Source organism: Excalfactoria chinensis, chromosome 1 (genome assembly GCF_039878825.1).
Source record: "Excalfactoria chinensis isolate bCotChi1 chromosome 1, bCotChi1.hap2, whole genome shotgun sequence".
NCBI lineage: Eukaryota > Metazoa > Chordata > Aves > Galliformes > Phasianidae > Excalfactoria > Excalfactoria chinensis.
In genome coordinates, this window is record NC_092825.1 from 70,910,028 (window position 1) to 70,929,999 (window position 19,972).

The 19,972-nt window shown below is 40.9% G+C and overlaps 1 protein-coding gene across 1 annotated transcript in view; it reads left to right on the top strand.

Moving 5' to 3' along the window:
- Positions 1-1,557: 1,557 nt before the first annotated feature.
- Positions 1,558-19,972, top strand: part of NTF3 (neurotrophin 3) — a 58,934-nt gene continuing 40,519 nt past the window's right edge. The window contains exon 1 of the mRNA XM_072350158.1: positions 1,558-1,709. Within this exon, the coding sequence (XP_072206259.1) occupies positions 1,692-1,709 (18 nt within the window). The 5' untranslated portion in view covers positions 1,558-1,691. The remainder of the gene's footprint in view (positions 1,710-19,972) is intronic.

Here is a 19,972-nt window from a genome sequence, read left to right on the forward strand (position 1 = left end):
GTACAGTTAGGGAAAACAAGCAGGACTTAAGAAAGAGATGCAACGTGTAGAATTTAGACTTCTTTAAATACAATTATCTTATGGTTGAGAAAATGTAGGTAAATGACAACACCAACAAACACAATACCTATCATGTTACAATCCACAGCAGAAAATAATTTATAAAATGGTGACAACTATCTAGGTATATTTAATTAACTTTTAAAAGATGGTACAGTGCTTTGACAGCATTAGAGGCCTAATCATCCTTACAAAGGGAGGAGAAAGAGGAAAAATTCTTTGTTAAATAACAAAGGAGAAAGGTTCATGAGCTTGTGAAAGAAACATTCTTTAAGGGAGCAATCTGATGACTTCCATTTTGAAGTATTATGTCTATCTTATTGTCTCACTCCAATTTACAGGAGGGAGGCAAGGATAAGCAGATTCTTATGGTTTTAACTTGTTCAGCTATGCTTGAATCAAACAGAAAAGAAAGATGACTTAAGCATGTAAATTTAGAGGGAGACTTAGAGGAATGCAGCTAAATTTATCAGCCATCTCTATGAGCAATCACTCTAAATAAGAATTTTAGAAACCAGTCACTACTGGTTGCTGATTAACTTTCCATATTTTTGGCACTCACCATCTTTTTCCTAATGGACTAATCTGCGAATCAAAACTGGAGGCATATCTGGACAAAACTCCACTCTAAGGTCTATTCTTTCTATTTTTATGATGTGAGGAGTGACTTGGCTGAGAGAAGCAATGACAATATAAACAAATGTACCTAGAATTTGGAAGTAATAGCAATAACAATACCAATAATAAAGCCAGAGAGAGACTGGAAGTTTATGGCTTTTCAATTCTGTTTCTCTATTTCACCTGTTTTACATGTCCTATAATAATTTCTAAATATGGGTAAGAATAGAAACACATGATGGCAGTTTGACCAAAGACTGCATGTGTGCATGTATGTGAGTATGCATGTGAGAGACAAAGCAAGTGTGGGGGGAACAGAGAGACAGAGAAAGAGAAAGAAAGAGACAGACAGAGAGGAGGGAATCGACTGCAAGAGCCCAAATGCAGAGACATTCCTGCAGTGAAGTACTTGACTTCTGAAAGTCACAGTCCGGAAGAGATGGTTATATGGTTATGATTTAGCAAAAGAATTATTTAAAATATTTCTGGGTACTAAGACTTTTCTTTATAACATGAAAAGATTTTGCCAGGAAAAGAAATGAAATAACAAGTTGGATTTATAAAAAAAAAAAAATAAATAAAATAAAAATAAAAAATAGACATACTATGGGTATTGTAAATCATACAAGAAGAAGAAGAAAAAAAAAAGACTTTTATGACAATTATATTATTCAAATAAATAAATAAATAAAAAAAAAATAAAAAATAGAAAATAGAAAATAAAAAAGTATAAGTCTCTGAAATTCCCCAGCCAGGCAAACTTTTATATATGGTAGGTAGTGAAAGCAGAGCAAGGCAATAAAGGGGTTAATCTACAGAGCACAGAGCCATCTGGCTGAGCTGGTTTGTTATAATCGAGGAGATTATGTTCACGGGACTCAGAGTTAAAGGCTCCTCTCCCATAGAGCAACTCTGCACAACCCAAGCAGACCAACTTTTGGACTTTGAATGAACATATTTACATTTACCTTTCTCTTCATGTCGACTTTTCTGGAAACATTTACACGGATGCCATGGTTACTCCTACCACGGTAAGAGAAATTTGACGTTTTCTGATAGAGTCCTAAGAGGGCGGGGAGAGGAGGGGGGAGAGGGATTCTTTAAAGAATTACAATGGTAGTTTGGGAGGGGTGTCTTGTAAGAAGTGATCTGTCCCAAATGTTGTTGCGTTTCCCATTGTGCCTCCTCCTTCCCCCACCTCTAATTGCCCTACAGCTTTCTTTACTCCTGAGATTCCTCTCTCCTCCTGCTCTGTACACTGTTGTTCAGGTCCCTGGTAAGAAAATTGAGGAAAAATACGAGGTGCTAAAGGAATCTGATTTAAGAGCAGTAACAAAGGAGACTCTTGGTTTTATTTTGAGACGGAAACCAGAAACTTCAGATGTAACAAAAGGAGTTGCAAATCTTGAGTAAAGACTGCAGGAACCAGCTTCAGCATACACAGCAGTCTTGCCCTAAGGGAAACTTAGAGCCCATGACACGCAAAGTCAGAATTCCTAATTCCTAGACTTCTCCTGTCTTGGGTACTTAACTTCACTGGAGCTTTGTCATTTTTTGTGCTTGTCAAGACACTGAAAATCCTGCTTGTGGCCTTTGAATCAATCTCCCTTCTCCACAAACCCAACACTAAATTCTCTGGAAGGAACTGGAGATCAAAGGATTCCCTGTACATCTGTGTCTAGGTGAAAAAGATACACTCACTTTGTACTAGGATGGCAGGGAGACTATTCTTATGCTACAATATCCAGTGTTCAGTAAATGTCTTCTAGGAATACAGCACGCAACAAATAAATACATACACATAGAGAGCAAAATAGAAAGCTGGTTCTCATCTAAACAGCTGAAATGTAGCTTAAAGCAATAGTTACTGGAGAGTCCTTATGGAGTTACCAAATGTTATTAGCCAAGAGGGGAAAAAATCCTTGAATGGTTTAGATAGTTTTCTGATCAGTTCTTAATCCTTTATTAAAATAAACGAGAAAGCTCTGTGCTGATCCTATCTCTTGAACTATAAATACACATTATTCAGAGAGATGGATATTTTGGATTGAATAGGGCTGCCATGCACATTCTCTCATTCCTATATTGCAAAATTAGTTATTCAGAGAGGAGTGGGTATGTGCTTTTTCTTTCCTTTTTAAATAAACAGAGAAGTGTGCTGTATGGTCCAGACAATAGATGTGAATCAGAGTGCTTCAGAAAGCACTCTTAGCTCTTAGGCTCATGTGATTTGTTGCATGAGAAGTGCAAATGGTATGTAAAGTTTGCCTTAACACTGTGCCCTCAGGAAAATACCCAGACAAATAAGAAAGACATTCTCAGGCACTGAACTATGTGGCCTGTGCAAGTGTGTAAGTGGAGGAGTGGTACAAGAACACTTAAGATAACAGAAAAATGAAAATCTAACTGAACATATACCTACCTTGCTTTGTGACAAAATAGACAAAAGCAGCAGAGAATGAGAGTTAAGCATGGTTTCAACAACATGTAGTATAAAGACTGCTCTTAGATGCACGTCAATACCAGAAGCTGTGTCTGTGAGTATGGTAGGGGGTGGAAAATTAGGTACAATTGCAGATGGAAAACTCAAAATACAGGGAGAAGGTAAACCAGAACGGTCAGGACAGGAGTGCCTTGTGTAGGAAGATGGTATATTTCGAGTTAACCAATATATTTTGTGGTTTTTATTTTTTACTTTTTCCTAGGGAAAAATTAACTCAATAATTCATAGAAAAAAATACTTCAGGAGTTTGTAGGCAAAGTATTCAGTACTGAAAATAATCCACAATGTACTGTGTTATATATTGCGTAGTAAGAGCAGGTATGCCATGCAAAGGTAGTCAGCATAAAAGGGGAACTACTGCAAGTCAACTGGACAAAGAGGATCTTCATGTATGGAAAAAAGTTTAGGAGCTCAGAAACAGAAGTAACACTTGAGAGGAATGGGAAAAGATGCAGACTGGATACTGGGTGAAAATATGAAAAGGACCTGCAAGGATGTTGGAGTCTGCAAGGGTGGGGGGGAGGGAGGAGGCTGAGTATGCAGTGGGAGTGTAGAGAGAAAGGTGAAAGCACAGTGCAGGAAGGATGTCTGGAGGAGAAAGAAAAATGTACATAGGTTTCTCTGAAAGTAACACCTTCCTGTTTATTTCCATTAAATTGCAACAAAGAGCAAAATTACACTATTTTATATAGCATATTCTCAGCTACAAAATAGTATTTTTCAGCAGTCATCTCAATTAATTATGCATTTTTACTAGCTCTGAGGAAGAGTCTGCATACCACAATCATAAATATCTGCGTGGCTGTCTGGAATGTGGCTTGTCTTTCATATCCACCTCTGATGTAGTAGGCCAACAAAATAAAAAAGGAGGCATTACTTTCAGTGCATCGTTCATATATTTGGAGCATGGAGTGCTGATAGAAATTTCCGAGGCTATAAGCCTGCTGGAGTATTATGGACATGTTGTGACTGGTTATGAAGCAAAGGCAGAATGAAGGAAAAAGCTGTGTAAAGGTACTGCGAGGATATGCAAGATAAGTAAAATTATGGGGACAGGGTGAACTGTAAATACGAAGATGTGGCAGTTCTCATGAAGTGTGAGAATGAGGAAAGAATAAAGAGGGTTGAAGGGTGATATTAAGAGCTGGATTTTCTGAAGAGATGTGTGGGCAAAGGGGAATCTAATGGAGGTATAGGATGAGACAGCACAGGGTAAGAGGAATATTAGTTTTGTGTTACTTTGAAGTCAAACTGAGGAAGTAGTTCAAAGGTGCAATATTACTTGTCCATTAGAAACAAAGGATGCCTCCTATCTGCAGTCAGGATGGAATAGGGGAAGCAGCTGAGGAATAGGGGAAAGTAACAAACAAAAATGTGAGGTTGGGAGAACACATGCAAATAAAAAAGGGTGATATTCTATTAAGTGTGAGGCAACAAACGTACTTATGACTCTGTAGTAGATACTAGCTAACAGAAGCAGAAAAAGGGGATGGAACAAATGTGCTTGCAGAGAAAGGACTAAAGATATAAAGGGCTGAGAGAAGGAATAGGAGAGTGAACTACCTGCAGTACTTTATAGACTACGTGACTGTACTAATGTCAAAAGTGAAGTGTGATGTGTGTGGATAGGTGAGGGGAGTTAGGAGTTGTGGGGCATGAATTGGGATTGAATGAGAATGACAGCTTGTGTAACAAGGGGTGAGAAATGGTGGTGTGTGAGCAAAAAGAGAAATTGCCAGTTCATGTGTATTTGCAAGGATTACAGAAGAGAAGGTGGTAGAAGTGATCAGCTGTCTGATAAGTGAGTTGTGCATACAGTATGCTCAAAATAAACGAGGTATAGGTAGCAAGTATAGAGCTGGGTGTGGGACCTGGGAGAATGACAACAATTCAGGGTGGTGAAGGGAAGAGCAATGAGGATTGGGAAGGACTCTGTGAGGGTGTAGACAGTCTGCAGTTATCTGCCTCTTACTCTGATGAAGGCTGTCTTAGAGTGCAGGAGGTAATGCATGTATAGATGTAGAGCAGCCTGGAAGCTAAGTGCAAGAGGCAAGCAAGCAAGGGGCACAGATAAATGCACCTTGTGAGTGATGATAGATGTGTGGATATATAAAATCACAGAATCATGGTATCACAGGAATTGGTAGAGGCCTCTGTAAATCATCAAGTCTAACCCTTCTGCTCAAAGCAGGTTTCCTAGAGTAGGTTGCACAGCAAAGTATCTCCAGAGAAAGAGACTTTATAATCTCTTTGGGCAGATTGTTGCAGTGCCCTGCCACCCTCAAAGTAAAGATGATTTTTCTCAAGTTCATGTGGAACTTCCTGTGTTTTAGATCGTACTCTTTGTCCCTTGTTCTGTTGCTGAACACAACCGAAAAACACCTGACCTCATCCACTTGATAGTCACCCTTAAGATATTTATAGGCCACCAGGAGATCTAGGTCCATCTCTGCAGAGATCTTTTCCAGAAGCCCCTAATCTTTACTGATACATGGAATTATTCCTCCCAGGAGTAGGACTCTGCCAATTGCCCTTGTAGAACATAATAAAATTCCTTATCGCCCAATGCTCTAGACTGTCCAGGTCTCACAGAATGGTAGTACAGAATTCTGGTGTATTAGCCACTCCTCACAGATTCATGTCACTCACAAACTTGAAGAAGGTGTTCCCTACCTCTTCATCTATGTCACCAATGAAGATGTTGAACAAGACCACACCCAGGTCTAACTCCTGTGGAGTTCCACTAATTACTGGTCTCCAACTGCACTCTGGGCTGTTGATAACAACCCACCGAGCTCTGTCAGCCAACCAGTTCTCAACCCACCTCACTGTCTGTTCATCTATCTCACATTTCCTTAACAATGAGGATGTTACAGGATACAGCATCAAGAGCCTTGCTAAAGTCACAATAGACAACACCCACTGCTCTCCTCTCACCTACTCAGCCAGTGATGACATCATAGAATACTACAAGATTGGTCAAGCATGATTTCCCTTTGTCTGTGATTGTGAGGCTGTTTTCAACTGTCTGTAGGTCTCATCATCTTTTTTCTGATCAGGAAACCTGTAGTAAATATTGACAATGGTGTCTCCCACATTTGCCTGCCCCTTAGATTTCACCCATGAGCTCTCCACCTGTTTATCATACATTCCTAGGGATTCAAAAGGATCCCCCATAGCTATACACACATTTGAGGTGGCTGGCATTCTGGGTCATGTAATGGGAGGCAGCTAAGGAGCACTTGTCACTGTTCTGGTTGACCTGGCTTATTCTCCAGCCATAACCATGGTATCAGCATTGTCATTTTCAACCACACTTCTTGAGTCCTCTAGTTTAAAGCCTTCCTCATTAGGTTAGTCAGCCTGCTGCTGAAGATTGCCCTGTCTCTTCTAGACATATGGACTCCATTCCTCCCTAACAGGTTACAATCTTCATAGGAAACCCCACTGTGATAAAATCCAAAACACTCATGCAAGCATCAGCCATGTACCCAGGAACCAATATGAACTATACAACTATTTCTGTTTTCCCTCTTTCCTTCAACTGGCAAAACTAAGAAGACAACTTGGGGAACCAGTGTTTTTCATTTGTGTTCCCAAGGCTCTATAGTTTTCTTTGATTCTGTCAATTTTCTGGCTTCCAGTGTCATTCATGAACATGTGGAAGGGCAACAGGGTATAGTAGTCCATTCTGTGGCATGCTTTCAGCAATGTCCCGGATCTTGGATTCTAGGAGGCAGCATACCACCCAAGAAACCCTGTCAGTCCAGCAGAAAGGAATGTCAATACCTCTTAAAAGGGAGTCACCCACTATATGCAGGTTGCCAGTATGTTTTTTTCTTGCAGATCTTGGTCTTAGGTGCCTATAGTTGTAAAAGCATTTGTAGCTTTGGGAGTGAAGCTGGAGAGTGTGAACCCAATTGCAGCCCTGCTTTTGTGGATCACCAGGAACCAAAGTGCCTTCCTTTTAGTGTTGTTCACTTCTGGAATATGACTATTAAACTACCTATTTCTCCCTTGGCATCTCTAATACTACAAAAGTTAAAAAACTGCTTCTTGCAGCCCAGCTCCTTGTTATAAAAGATCATCCATACGAATATATCTTGTGTTGGTACTTACCTTATCTCCAGGAGAAGGTTCAAGGCACTGCTACCAACTGTCTGAAGTCTCATTTCTTACCAGTTCTGTCTCAGTGGATATGTTAGACATCTTAGGAAATTTTGCTATTAAAACATCAGCTTTAGCTCTCTGACAATTGTTTACCTTACTGGCAGACATAAAGAGTACTTCCCTTGGTTGTGAACCTGCAAGAAGTTACAGCACCTTGTCCTGCCTGTGCAAACTGCTGTTATTGAGTGCTTCTCCCAACAGTGATAAAGTGGGTCATCTGCCACCCTTCCTTACGTTACATTATTCACATGAAAGTTCGTAAATCTCTTTCCATCTTTTTTCTAGGGATCAATTCCTGAAAAACAACAACAAACAAAAACAAGAAACCAAACTAAACAAAGAAACAAACAAACAAACAAACAAAAAAAAAAAAAAAAAAAAAAAAAAAAAAACAGTGTTGCACCCACAGGAAAAAAAACTGCCACCAGTGCAGGTTAGGCTAAAACCTTAGTCTTCCTCTGCACACTTTCTCCCTGTTTAACCATTTAGTTTATAGAAAGCAAATGGTAATTCAATCTGCCAGCTGGCTGGGAGAAGAGAAAGGGTTTTACAGGCACTATTATTGCTAGGTGGTTACAGGAAAGTGTTCAAAGCATGAGTAGATCATCTGTGCTCAGTGTGAGGCGCATGGAGTGTTTGCATCCACCTGAACTCCTTTGTATTCATGATGATGTCTACAAAGTCAGGTGATCCTGCAGCTGTCTTCCAGTGCTGGGAATAAAAGAGCACAATCCATCCAATTCAGTGGTTGTGTGATACAAGCATCTCATTGTATGAGCAAGCTCAGCACAACAGCTTGTCCTTTTAGGACAACAATCACCTGGAAAGCTCAGAACAAGATCATACAGTCCTCCTTCCCTCGTTTTTCTCCTCCTCTCTCTTCTCTGATTCTTCATACACACACACACACATATGCACATAGGTCTTGCCCAGTCTGACTTGTAGGTTTGTGTTTGAAATTTTTCTCTGCAGAAATACATGTTGAAGATATGTGTAAAAGGGGGCAAAAAAAATAATAATAAATAACAGACACAGGTCATGTGTCTGTACTTACTGTAACTAAATTCATTGGTAGTCATGTGAAGCTCAAGAAAGTAACCTGTTGATTAGATTTAAATTCACATGACAAGGATGGCAAGTTCCATATTTCCAACAAGCAGCGTCACAAAAACAGAGTGCATGACTCAGTGCTACACTGCTTGTAATTTTGAGTGAGTTACCGCTCATCTAGCCATGTAAATATACAGATCACATTCAACAGGCCCCATTTTTGTTATATGTTACATGCCTGTACCAAAGGCAATGAAAACATTCCTCAAGGATTTCTTCTTTCTTGGTAAGATTTATAGTACTCTTCCAACATTTTCTGTGCTTCAGCTGTGTGTGTTACCCATTGTGGTACTTAAGTGCTGCTTTTCAGTTGCTCTCTCACATCTTCCAGCACTAAATTCCTTTATTTGGGTTTTGTCCCTACTGTACTTATTGCATGTCTTATCTTATGTTACCTAAGTTAACATATAAGAAATTGTTCATCTAATTAACTCAGATACATTTATTTCTTTACTTCTATTTGCCAGAAGTCTAAGTTAGCATTTTCAGAGCTATCTGACATCACGACAGACAGTTACAGAAGTTACTATACATGAACATTTAAAGGCTTGTCTACCCTCAGAGGTGAATTCAGGTTGTGGGTGTGAAATTTAAACCCAACAGCTGCTTCTGAATAACTCTGTGGTTTGACAAGTTCTAAGCATCCTCTCCTATGGCTTTTTCCACAGCCAGGATGTGAACATGCATAATTTCTCATTGTGGGTCTAGGTGAACCTGACGAGATTTAACAAGACAAAGTGCAAGGTGTAGTACTTTCATTGAAGTAACCTAAGTATCCCAGATACAAGCACAGACTTAGAGAAAAACTCCTTGAGAGCAGCTGTACAGAGAAGGACTTGGGGACCCCAGTGGATAAAAAGCTGGATGAGAGTCAGCAGTGAGCTCTTGCAGCCCAGAAAGCTAACAGTATCATGAGCTGTATCAAAAGAGGAATGGCCAGCAGGGAGAGGGATTGCTCTTCTCTTCTCTGCCCTCATGAGGTCCCAGCTGAAGTACTGCACCCAGGCCTGGGTGCCCCAGCACAAGAAAAATTTAGAGCTGCTGGAGAGTGTCCAGAAGAAGGCCACAAAGATGATCAAAGGGCTATGGCATCTTCTATGAAGAAAGGCAGAGGCAGCTGGGCTTATACAGTCTGGAAAAGGCTCTAGGGAGACCTCATTGCAGCTTTCCAGTACTTAAAGGGAGCTTATAGACACAAGGGAGACTGACTTTATACATTTTGTTAGTGATAGCATAAGGGGAAATGCTTTTTAATTAAAAGGAAATTTTTAGAGAAGACAAGGACATTTGTTACTCACAGAGAGGTGAAGCACAACAGGCTGCCCAGAGATGTTGTGAATAGCAGAATCACTGAATTGCAAGGATTGGAAAGGACCTCAAGAGACTGTTGAATCCAGCCTTCCTGCTAAAGGAACACAATAGGTTGCACAGGTAGGCATTCAGAAAGGTCTTCAATATCTCTGTAGAAGGAGACTTCACAACCTCCCTGAGCAACCTGTTCAAATATTCTGTCACCCTTAACATAAAGAAGTTCATAGAATCATAGAATTACTCAGGTTGGAAAAGATCTTGAAGATCATCAAGTCCAACCACAGCCTAACCAGTAGCCTATCTCTTAAAAAACAACCACAAAAAATACCACAACAACAAACCTCTGCTAAATCATATCCCTGAGTACCACATCCAAACGGCTCTTAAACACATCCAGGGATGGCGATTCAACCACCTCCTTGGGGAGCCCATTCCAGTACCTAACCACCCTTTCTGTAAAGAAGTTCTTTCTAATATCCAATCTAAACTTGCCCTGGCGCAACTTGAGGCCATTTCCCCTCGTCCTGTCACATGTCACTGGTGAGAAGAGACCTGCCCCATTCTCACTGTAAGAACCTTTCAGGTACTGGAAGACGGCAATGAGGTCTCCCCTCAGCCTCCTCTTCCTCAGACTAAACAGCCCCAGCTTCCTTAGCCTCTCCTCTTCCGCATGTTTGTATGGAGCTTCCTACGTTCAGGTTTTGGGCCATTACCATGGAACTTCCTATGCTCCAGTTCATGGCCATTTCTACTTGTACTGTCCCCACAGACCACTGAAAAGAGGTTGGCCATATTTCTGTGTCTCTCAAGCTTAAGATATTTGCAAACACTAATAAGATCCCTCTCAGTCTTCTTTACTCAAGGCTGAACAGTCCCAGGTCACCCAGCCTTTCCCCATAGGGAAGATACTCCAGGCACTTTCTCATCTTTGTGGCCCTCCTATTTCCAGGAGAATCCTGTCTTTTTTGTATCGGGGAGCCCAGAACTGGATGTAGTACTCCAGGTGAGGCCTGACCAGAGTAGAGTAGAGGGGGAGAATCACCAACCTTGATCTGCAGGCCACGCTCCTTTTAATGCAGCCCAGGATCCCACTGGCCTTTTTGACCATCAGGGCACACTGCTGACTTATGGCCAACCTGTCGTCCACCACGACCCCCAGGGACCTTCTCCCCAGAGCTCCTCTCCAGCAGGTCATCCCCCAGCCTGTACTGACACTTACAGTTATTCCTCCCTAGGTGCAAGACTTTACACTTGCTTTTGTTAAATCTCATCTGGTTCCTTTCTGCCTAGCTCTCCAAACTGTCCAGGTCCTGATAAATGGCTGAATAATTCAGGATCCCCTCCCTCAGCCTGCTGGCATCCCAAGATACTGTTGGCCTTCTTGTTCACAAGGACACACTTCTGGCTTATGGCCATATGAATGCTGCATATTTGCAGGTATTCAAGGCCAGTTAGAATGGGGCCTATTGGATGGCAGTTCTGCTCACAAAAAGGAGTCTGGAACTAGGCAACATTCAAGGTCCCTTCTACCACTAACCATTATATGAATGAATGAAAGCAACTTTTCTTGAGAGATGGGATTTGGGCAGAATATGGTTTCCGTTTCAAGAAAAGATCAGATCTTACAGATTTCAGCTATATAACATAGACCTCATAAATTCACTGTAGACATTTAACCAGTTATCCCAGTAGGCTCTCTTCGAGATTAAATTGCCATACCACTAGACGCTGAGATCTATAATGCTCTTGGCTTCAGAAATACTGAGGTAATGATAAGGCTGATGCCTCAGTGGGATAAAACTACTAAGAATGGTCCTGGCACTGTACAACACTGTTTAGCAACAATTGTAAGCATCAGTATTATCAGCATTGTTTTTCTTATAGAGCCTATGCTTAAACATAACGTCACGCCAGACACTCTGAAGAAAACAATTCCTTCTCAGTGAAACTAAGGCAATATCCACCCCTTATCCTTATTCCCTTACTCATGTTCAGGTCCCACAGTTTCTACACATCCTAACTAATTATCGTCACCTATCTTGTTTTGCTGTTGTTGTTTTAATACATATATACATGCACATTATTTCCATAGTCTGTGGTGTATCCATTTAAATTGTCCACATTATTCATGAGCTCCATCGACAGTTCTTCAGTGCAGGAGGGATTACTGCAGTGCAGTGTTGGGTTACTGCATGCAGAAGCTAGTTCTGGTTCTATCTATCTAAAGTTTGTTATTCTTTAACCTGGGTACTTCTAACTGTACTACTGTTAAAAGGGAGTATAAGAACCATAATAATGATGACATACAGTACTGTGTAGCAATTTAACATCACACAATTCAAATTATTGGCTCTTCGCATCCAGCATCAAGCCATCTTGAGGTACACAACAGACATCCCCATCCACATTACCCACCATATGTACTTAGGTCCCTGAGCAAAAGCAATCCTGTGAATAGGCTTCCCTTGAACCCTTGAAATAGGGGTTCGTACAGCAGGAGGAGCAGTTGAAGCTTTTTCATTTGCTTTGAGTTGTTGAACCAGTTTCTCTGCAGCTTAGTCACAGGCCCCTGGGGAGGAAGAGAGACTATCTTCATACTATCAAGGCAGGCTAGCCACTTTGTCCACTATTGGTTTTTCATCACTTGGCCAATAGCTGTAATCTTGCAAATCTCACAGATTACTTACTGTTAGGAGTCAGATGGTTTCAGTGCCAACTGATATTGGCACTATTTGGTTCCCCAGTTGAACTGTGGGGCTTGTCACAAGGCCTGGAGTGACTATAGGACTGCTTGTGAGGATCATGGCACCCACAGGGCCTTTCAGTAGGGTTGGAGTAACTGCAGGGTCAGAAGTCAAAGCAACTTCAGAATCTGTCACAGGGGTTGGAGTAGCCATAAGGTCCATCATGAGGGCTGGAGAGAACACCAAATTCATTGCAGGATTTGGAGAAACTGCAGAGTTGTGGCAAGAGGTAGAGAAATCACAAAATCCATTGCAGGAGTTAGAGCAACCACAGGGCTCATTACATGAGCTGGAGCAACAAAAAGGCTCAGTTGGCACAGGGCAGGCCCCATCATGCTGCAGTGATTTGTTCCTCTTTCGGGCTGCTGGGGCAACATCAGATCTTTTCCAAATATTCTACTAGTTTTTCAGTGTAATGCTGTTGTTCAGAGGTGAAGGTCCAAACCACTACCGGTGCCTGCTGCTCTAGACACCTGCCCATACCATCCTCTACTCCTTGCCACTCAGAACTATCCTGCCTTGGGGCAGATCTCGGGATTTTCTTCTTAAATTATTGTTTAATCTTAAATATAACCTTAGACACATTCATGACTCACGCTGGTTTGAACATCGCATAGAAACTCAAGTTTCTCAAGAACTACTGTAAGTAGCTCTTGAGTTCTAGGGAAAGAAGGAAAAGTGAAAGAGGCTGACAATCTGATAACGCTGATAGTATAAAGAATATGGCTTCCAAAACTCAAAGATGACTGCAATGATGTATACACACAAAACAGCAGTTTCTCGGCTGCCAATTTTATCATTGTATAAGTCAAAGTCACACAACACAGCAAAATAAAAACCTTTTCTAATCCCCAGTAATGACAAACAGTGCAGTAGGGAAAATAAGCAGCACACAAGTTTACGCAATACAGTTTCTGGAGAAGACTCTTAAAGAACTTCTGTTAACATGCTGTGGTCAGCTCTGCTGTTATCTTAATCCTTTGTGTCCCATGCTGTGTGCCAAAAATGATAGTTGTAGTTTAGCCCAGCAGGTGGCTAAGTACCACGTAGTTGCTTGCTCACCTCCCTAGTGAGTTGGAGGAGAGGTAATATTGGAGTTCCAGTGTGGATCACTTTGTTGCAGTCTGACCAGTTAGGCCACAGTTGTTCATTCTTTCAGGAACTCGAGATGCTTCAGGGTCTATGACAGTACTTGAAGGATTTGTTTCATTGTCATCAGATCCTTCCCCTTGAGGATCCTGAATAGGATAGGCCTGGCCCCAGCATCCTACAGTGTTCTATGCCTCTTTAGGATTATCAGGGCAATAGCAGATCTTTTTGAAATATACTACTAGTTTTTCAGGGTTCTGCTGTTGTTCAGAGGTGAAGGTCCAAACTACTATGGGCGCTCATTGTTCATACCATCCCCTACCTTTCTACATCATCCTATACTCTCTGCCACTCAGTACTATCCTGCCTTGGGGCAGATTGCAAGGTGATATTTTTAAATAGTTGTTTAATCTTAAACATAATCTGAAGCACATTCATGACACATAGTAATAGGAGCATGCTAGATTGAAAATCCCCCAGATATTCACAGAATCACAGAATCACAGAATCACAGAATTATAGGGGTTGGAAGGGACCTCTAGAGATCATTGAGTCCAACCCCCCTGCCAAAGCAGGCTCCCTACACCACGTCGCACAGGTAGGCGTCCAGGCGGGTCTTGAATATCTCCAGAGAAGGAGACTCCACCACCCCCCTGGGCAGCCTGTTCCAGTGCTCCGTCACCCTCACCGTAAAGAAGTTCTTGCGCACATTCGTGCGGAACTTCCTATGCTGGAGTTTCAGCCCATTGCCCCTAGTCCTGTCCCCACGCACTACTGAAAAGAGACCAGCCTCGCCACTGTAGCTCCCACACCTCAGGTATTTATAAACCTGGATCAAGTCCCCTCTCAGCCTTCTTTTCTCAAGGCTAAACAGACCCAGTTCCCTAAGTCTCTCCTCATAGGGGAGATGGTCCAGGCCCTTCACCATCTTTGTGGCCCTCCGCTGGACTCTTTCCAAGAGATCCCTGTCTTTTTTGTACTGGGGAGCCCAGAACTGGACACAGTATTCCAGATGAGGCCTCACCAGGGCAGAGTAGAGGGGGAGGATCACCTCCCTTGACCTGCTGGCTACGCTCTTTTTAATGCACCCCAGAATGCCATTGGCCTTTTTGGCTACAAGGGCACACTGCTGGCTCATGGCCAACCTGTCGTCCACCAGGACGCCCAGGTCCCTCTCAGCAGAGCTCCTCTCCAGCAGGTCTCCCCCCAACCTGTACTGGTGTATGCAATTATTTCTACCTAGATGCAAGACTCTACACTTGCTTTTGTTAAACCTCATCCGGTTTCTTACTGCCCAGCTCTCCAGCCTGTCCAGGTCTCTCTGAATGGCCGCACAGCCTTCAGGCGTGTCAGCCAAATTTTTCAAGAGCTGTTTTAACTAGCTCTTGAGCTCTAGGGAAAGAAGGAAGTTGAAAGGACCCACAGACTCACACCCTGAGATGGGCCTAAAAACAAAACAGTGGCAATGAACAAAGGGAGAAAACTAATTTACTAAATATGATAGCAGAATGCAAGATGACCAGCAACAATCTAACTACCACAACATCCCATGTTAATGCACTTCAGTCAAATCTGCTGTTACCTCAACTCTTCAAGCGCCATGTTGGGCACCAAATTGATGGTTGTAGTTTAACCCAGCAGGTGCCTATGCAGATGGGGGAGAGAACTGGGGGGGGGGAAGAAAGCAAAAAAGCAAAAAAAAAAAAAAAAAAAAAAAAAAAGCTGAGCTGAGATAAAACTACTAAGACAGAAAAAAGAAATATATATATTTATGTCTGTATATGAATATGTGAATGTATGTAACAACTGATGCACAAGCAATTGCTTAGCACTCCTCGACTAGCCCCTCAACTAGCCCCTCAAGCAGTGGAAGAGAGTGAGATGAATTTTCACCTCCTTTCAAAACTCCTCCTACATGATGTCATATGGTATGGAATATCCCTTTGACCAATTTATGCTAACTGTCCTAATTCTGTTCCATTCTAATTCCATGGGCTCTTCACTAAGAATGGTCCTGGCTCTGTACAACACTTCTTAGCAGCAACTATAAACATCAGTATGTTATTGACATTGTTTTTGTCCTAGAACCAAAATCATACCAGACCCTCTGAAGTAAATAGTTCCATCCAAACTGAAACTAAGATGGCTTGTCTAGTATGAGACAGCTCTTCCAGCAATGTTACCCAGTTTTACACTTTGAAATGATGACTCTCATAGAACAACTCCTAACTGCAGTGAGAGCTTACAAATGCAATATGAGCCCTGAAAGACTGTTTTTTTCTGCTGCATCTAAATCTTAAAAAAAGCCACTGTCCTTTTAGAGAAAAAGTCATTCAAAGAATTGGCATTATTCTGTAACAAATTGTTGACAAGTAAGTCTGCCCTGAGGGTAAAAACTGTTCAGGGTGTTCTAGATATTCTGCATTATTATTATTTTTTTTACCTTGTAAAAATGTGCCTAAAGTGGAAAATTGCTTTTAAGTTCCTTAGTTTGTGAGTGTTCATATGGAGAAATTTTTCAGTATGCAGTTCTCCTAGAGACATGAAAGTTTTCTAACTTTGACTCTCAGTTAACACTTTACTGTGAGTTTCACATGTTTAGGGCTTAGTGCTCAGGAATGGTGTGAGAATTCTGCTCCTAGCCTAACTTGGTGTATGTTTTTTAAAGTTGAATGCTTCCCTACTAAAATACAAGATTGTTGCTGTGTGAATCTCTGAGCTGAATGCTCTGCAAAATTGCATCCTTGGTATCTGCTAATTTGCAGAACAAGACCTCCCTTCTGAAGTCAGGATGTAATGTCTGTGTTCTGTTGCACTAATGCAATCTCTGCAACTCTGCCTGGTCCAAAGCTAATCTAAAAACTACCTTCCTTTTTGGCACTGCATTACTTTTTCTTATATTTCAGTTCAGCTGCCATTTTGATGTAGTTACAGAATGATATTCCCTCCCTCCTCCTTTTTGAGAAATATATTTGAAAGAAGATTTTTATAACTGGGAATACTTTAACACATACTGTCTGCTGCCAGGCATTTGATCTCCAAGTATTTGATAGATAAGCAAGGTTATACACTGGGAATAGAAAGGAGACAAATGAGATACATAGCAGTAGGCTTAAACATTGGTTTTATCTCTCCTTAAAGAGAAGCCTAGACAGATTATGAGACTTGTCATGCAAGTCCAAGGCCATGTAAGAAGTGCAGGCTTCCTTTTCAAGAGACCTAAGTTGTGGTTTGTTCTACTCACTGAACTAGTCTCTTCCTCTTTCTTCTCAACTGACCTCAGGCCCCAACTTCCTTTCTACACCAAAGTTCACTGAGTGAGCTGATCAAAATGAGATGAGCTTCTATGTCATATTTATTTATATTGTAAGGGTAGTAGAGAAAAACAATCCTAAGTCTAGTGAAGCCAAAAGTAATTGGGATGCAAGAAAAGTGAAAGAAGAAGATCCTGAAAACATTGCAAAACTGTCCAAGCCTGGATCAGGTAGAAGATATCAGGGGCCTTCAGAAAATAAGAATAACTTGCAGTATGCCTTAAAAAAGTAGAACAATACAAATCAGGCATAATAATGCTCAAAGACAAAGCAATCAACTGAAAGACTTAATTTTTCACTTAGCAAAGGTGTGGTCCTAGCCTTCAATTTTCACAGTAGAAATCCACAATTAAAATGAAGCCAAACGCTCTTGTGCTTCAGGAAGTAAGGGAATAAGGGAAGATTATTTTGGATAATAGTATAACCTCATGGTGTAGTCTATACAAAGAGAAATACACAGCTGCATCCCCCAGTAGCAAAGTCCAGAATCACACTGTATGGTAACTATTGAGTCACAGCCTGAACCACTGATTGAGCACCTGGGGAAAGAACTTTGTCAGCCCTGGAAGCTCAGGTGAAGGCATTTCACCTGTGTGACTGGAAGGGGTGGAGCCTGGCTCCACCTCTCTTAGATCCCATTTAAAAGCTGACTGCCACTTTAGAAGAATCTCTGGTTGGTGATTCTTCCCTTTCAGAGTCTTTCCTCTGAGTTTAGGTCTTTGAAGATGGGTGAGCACCCATCATTTGAAATTCCATTCTGTCTGTGCTAGTCCCTTTGCTGTTGCACTCCTGTATTGCCCTTCTACTATGCTAATCTTTCCAATTGTAGCACACATCAGGTTAGAGACATGGTTCCTCTCTGTCCTCTGTCTACCACCACACGCTCCCTTTGCTCTGATACTTTTTTTTTTTTTTTTTTTTTTTAATTTATTTAACTAATTTCATGGAGCATTTTAATTTCCTGTTATTCCTTACTTTTCCTAGTAAGGAAGGGGCCTAGGTTCAAGCTTGAACTGTCTGCACTTTTGTCATCTTAACACCCTCTCTCAATCTACTTCCTTTCAGAAGGGTGCATTGAATGAGCAGCCTTGCTTCCAGCAGAATTGCAAGGTGCAGGCTGAGCTTCAACAGTTATGAGAACAAAGTTGTGGGGAAGGAGAGAGATGTGTTCTTCACTTACATTCCCGCCTGACTACTTAGTGGCTGTTGCAACATATGGTGGACTTAACCCAGCAAATATATTGTATATGTAGACAGAGATGAAGGTCAGTGTTAAAACAATACAGGATATTACAGGTACTCAAAGATGTGGGACTGTGTTAATTGAAACCTGTGAAAGATCAGCATCTTCCTAAGCTTCTGAACCAACTTTCAGTCTTTTACTAGAAAATATGGGAGGGATCCTGCTTTAAATACAAAACAAAGCAACTTCATCTTTATAAAGGTTTGGGAGATAAACTTATTGAAAAGCTCTTTAAAGTCAAGAGACTAATCAATGTTTTTGGGGTAACTGGCTGCAGAGTGGATAATGTTCTCAGACTTTACTGACAGTGGGAATACAAAGAGATTTGATGAGCTGCAAACAGCAAAGGGAGTGAAGGTAACCTTATCCATGGCTTGCACTGATGGGAAGATTACAAACACTATATTTCTGTACCCTCCAGAAAAAGCTGTATCATGCACGTACTTCTTTTCTATTCTGCGCTTCTGTTTTCTCCCTCCTCCATCTTTTTATTGAAAACACATCAAGCCTCAGAAATTTCTTCCCTCGCCATGTAATTAAGGTCTATCTCTTGTTACTGTACACAGGGGAGAACAGATTGCAATTTCAAGCTTTCAGTTCACCTTCAATCAAAATATAGTTAAGTGAAAAGCAGCAAAGAGCATGGAAGATCAAGACTGAAAGATTCAGGCTATCAGGAGCACTGAAGTCATTTGCATGTGCAGGGATTAAATTTACAGAGAAAATGCTATGTCCATGTTATTTAGGGAAGATAGAAGAAATTTTGTGACTGCTAGAAATTAAATAAAATTGCAGACTATCTATTCTTATTTTAAGTTACTATGCCTAGGGAGAAATCTGTATATGTAACTCATAAAAACTGAAGCTCAGAGGCCAGTTTCTGCCTTCATTTGTCCAGAAGGAACAGACTGTAGACACATACAACAGATCATAATCTGGTATAGTGTCTGAACTGGCTAAATATTGTATTAAGTTAATGTCAGTACTGATGAATTGTTATGAGGAAACCCTGTAGGGAATTGGTGTGGTGTTAATGTTCCTCATCAGTGAAATTCCATTTACTTGAGAAAATCTTATGAAACATTGTCCTGTCTTCCGATTCAAGTTACTTGTTTAGACTTAAAAATAACTACTGTCTTAAATAATGCTTCTTCAGATTTATCATGGTATAAGTTAAGAGAGAATGTCGAGGAGACCTTTCCATGTCTCTCCATCTCTAGCTAAAGCAAGGAAGGAAGTATATGTAAATTTGTGAACAAGAAGATAAAGCCTACTTGTCCTCTGCAACTTTCCAAAATCTTTTGTTTTCCTTAAGTTTGGGGAAAGCTTGAGTCTGTGCTGTGAAACTTGGAGTCATCTTTGATGGTTCTGATGGCCTATAGCTATGTGAAAGAAAGAAAAAATATTGCAAGGAAAGCATTTAGTTTATCTAGATTGTAATGAAAGAAATGTCTTAAAATACAAATACAACTCCTTGAAGAATATACTGTAATTTCACTGCCTTTTCCCTACTTGTCAGTTGAGGTGAAGAAGAGTTTAATCACAGCATAAACACAGTGACCTTTTAACTTACTTTTTTTTTTGTTTGTTTATAGCTAAAGAAATTTATTGACAGTACGTGAATATTGTGGGTTCAAGATTTGAAATTAAAATTCTGGAATCATTTTCAGTATTTTCCTACAACTTCAGTTCCAGAAGCCTTCAGTTTTGTTAATGGATTTAAAGCCATTGCATTAATGAGTGTTAACTTTACATACATTCCAGCATACAAAGTGTAGGCAAATTTTCATTCTGCTTATCTGTGGTAAGA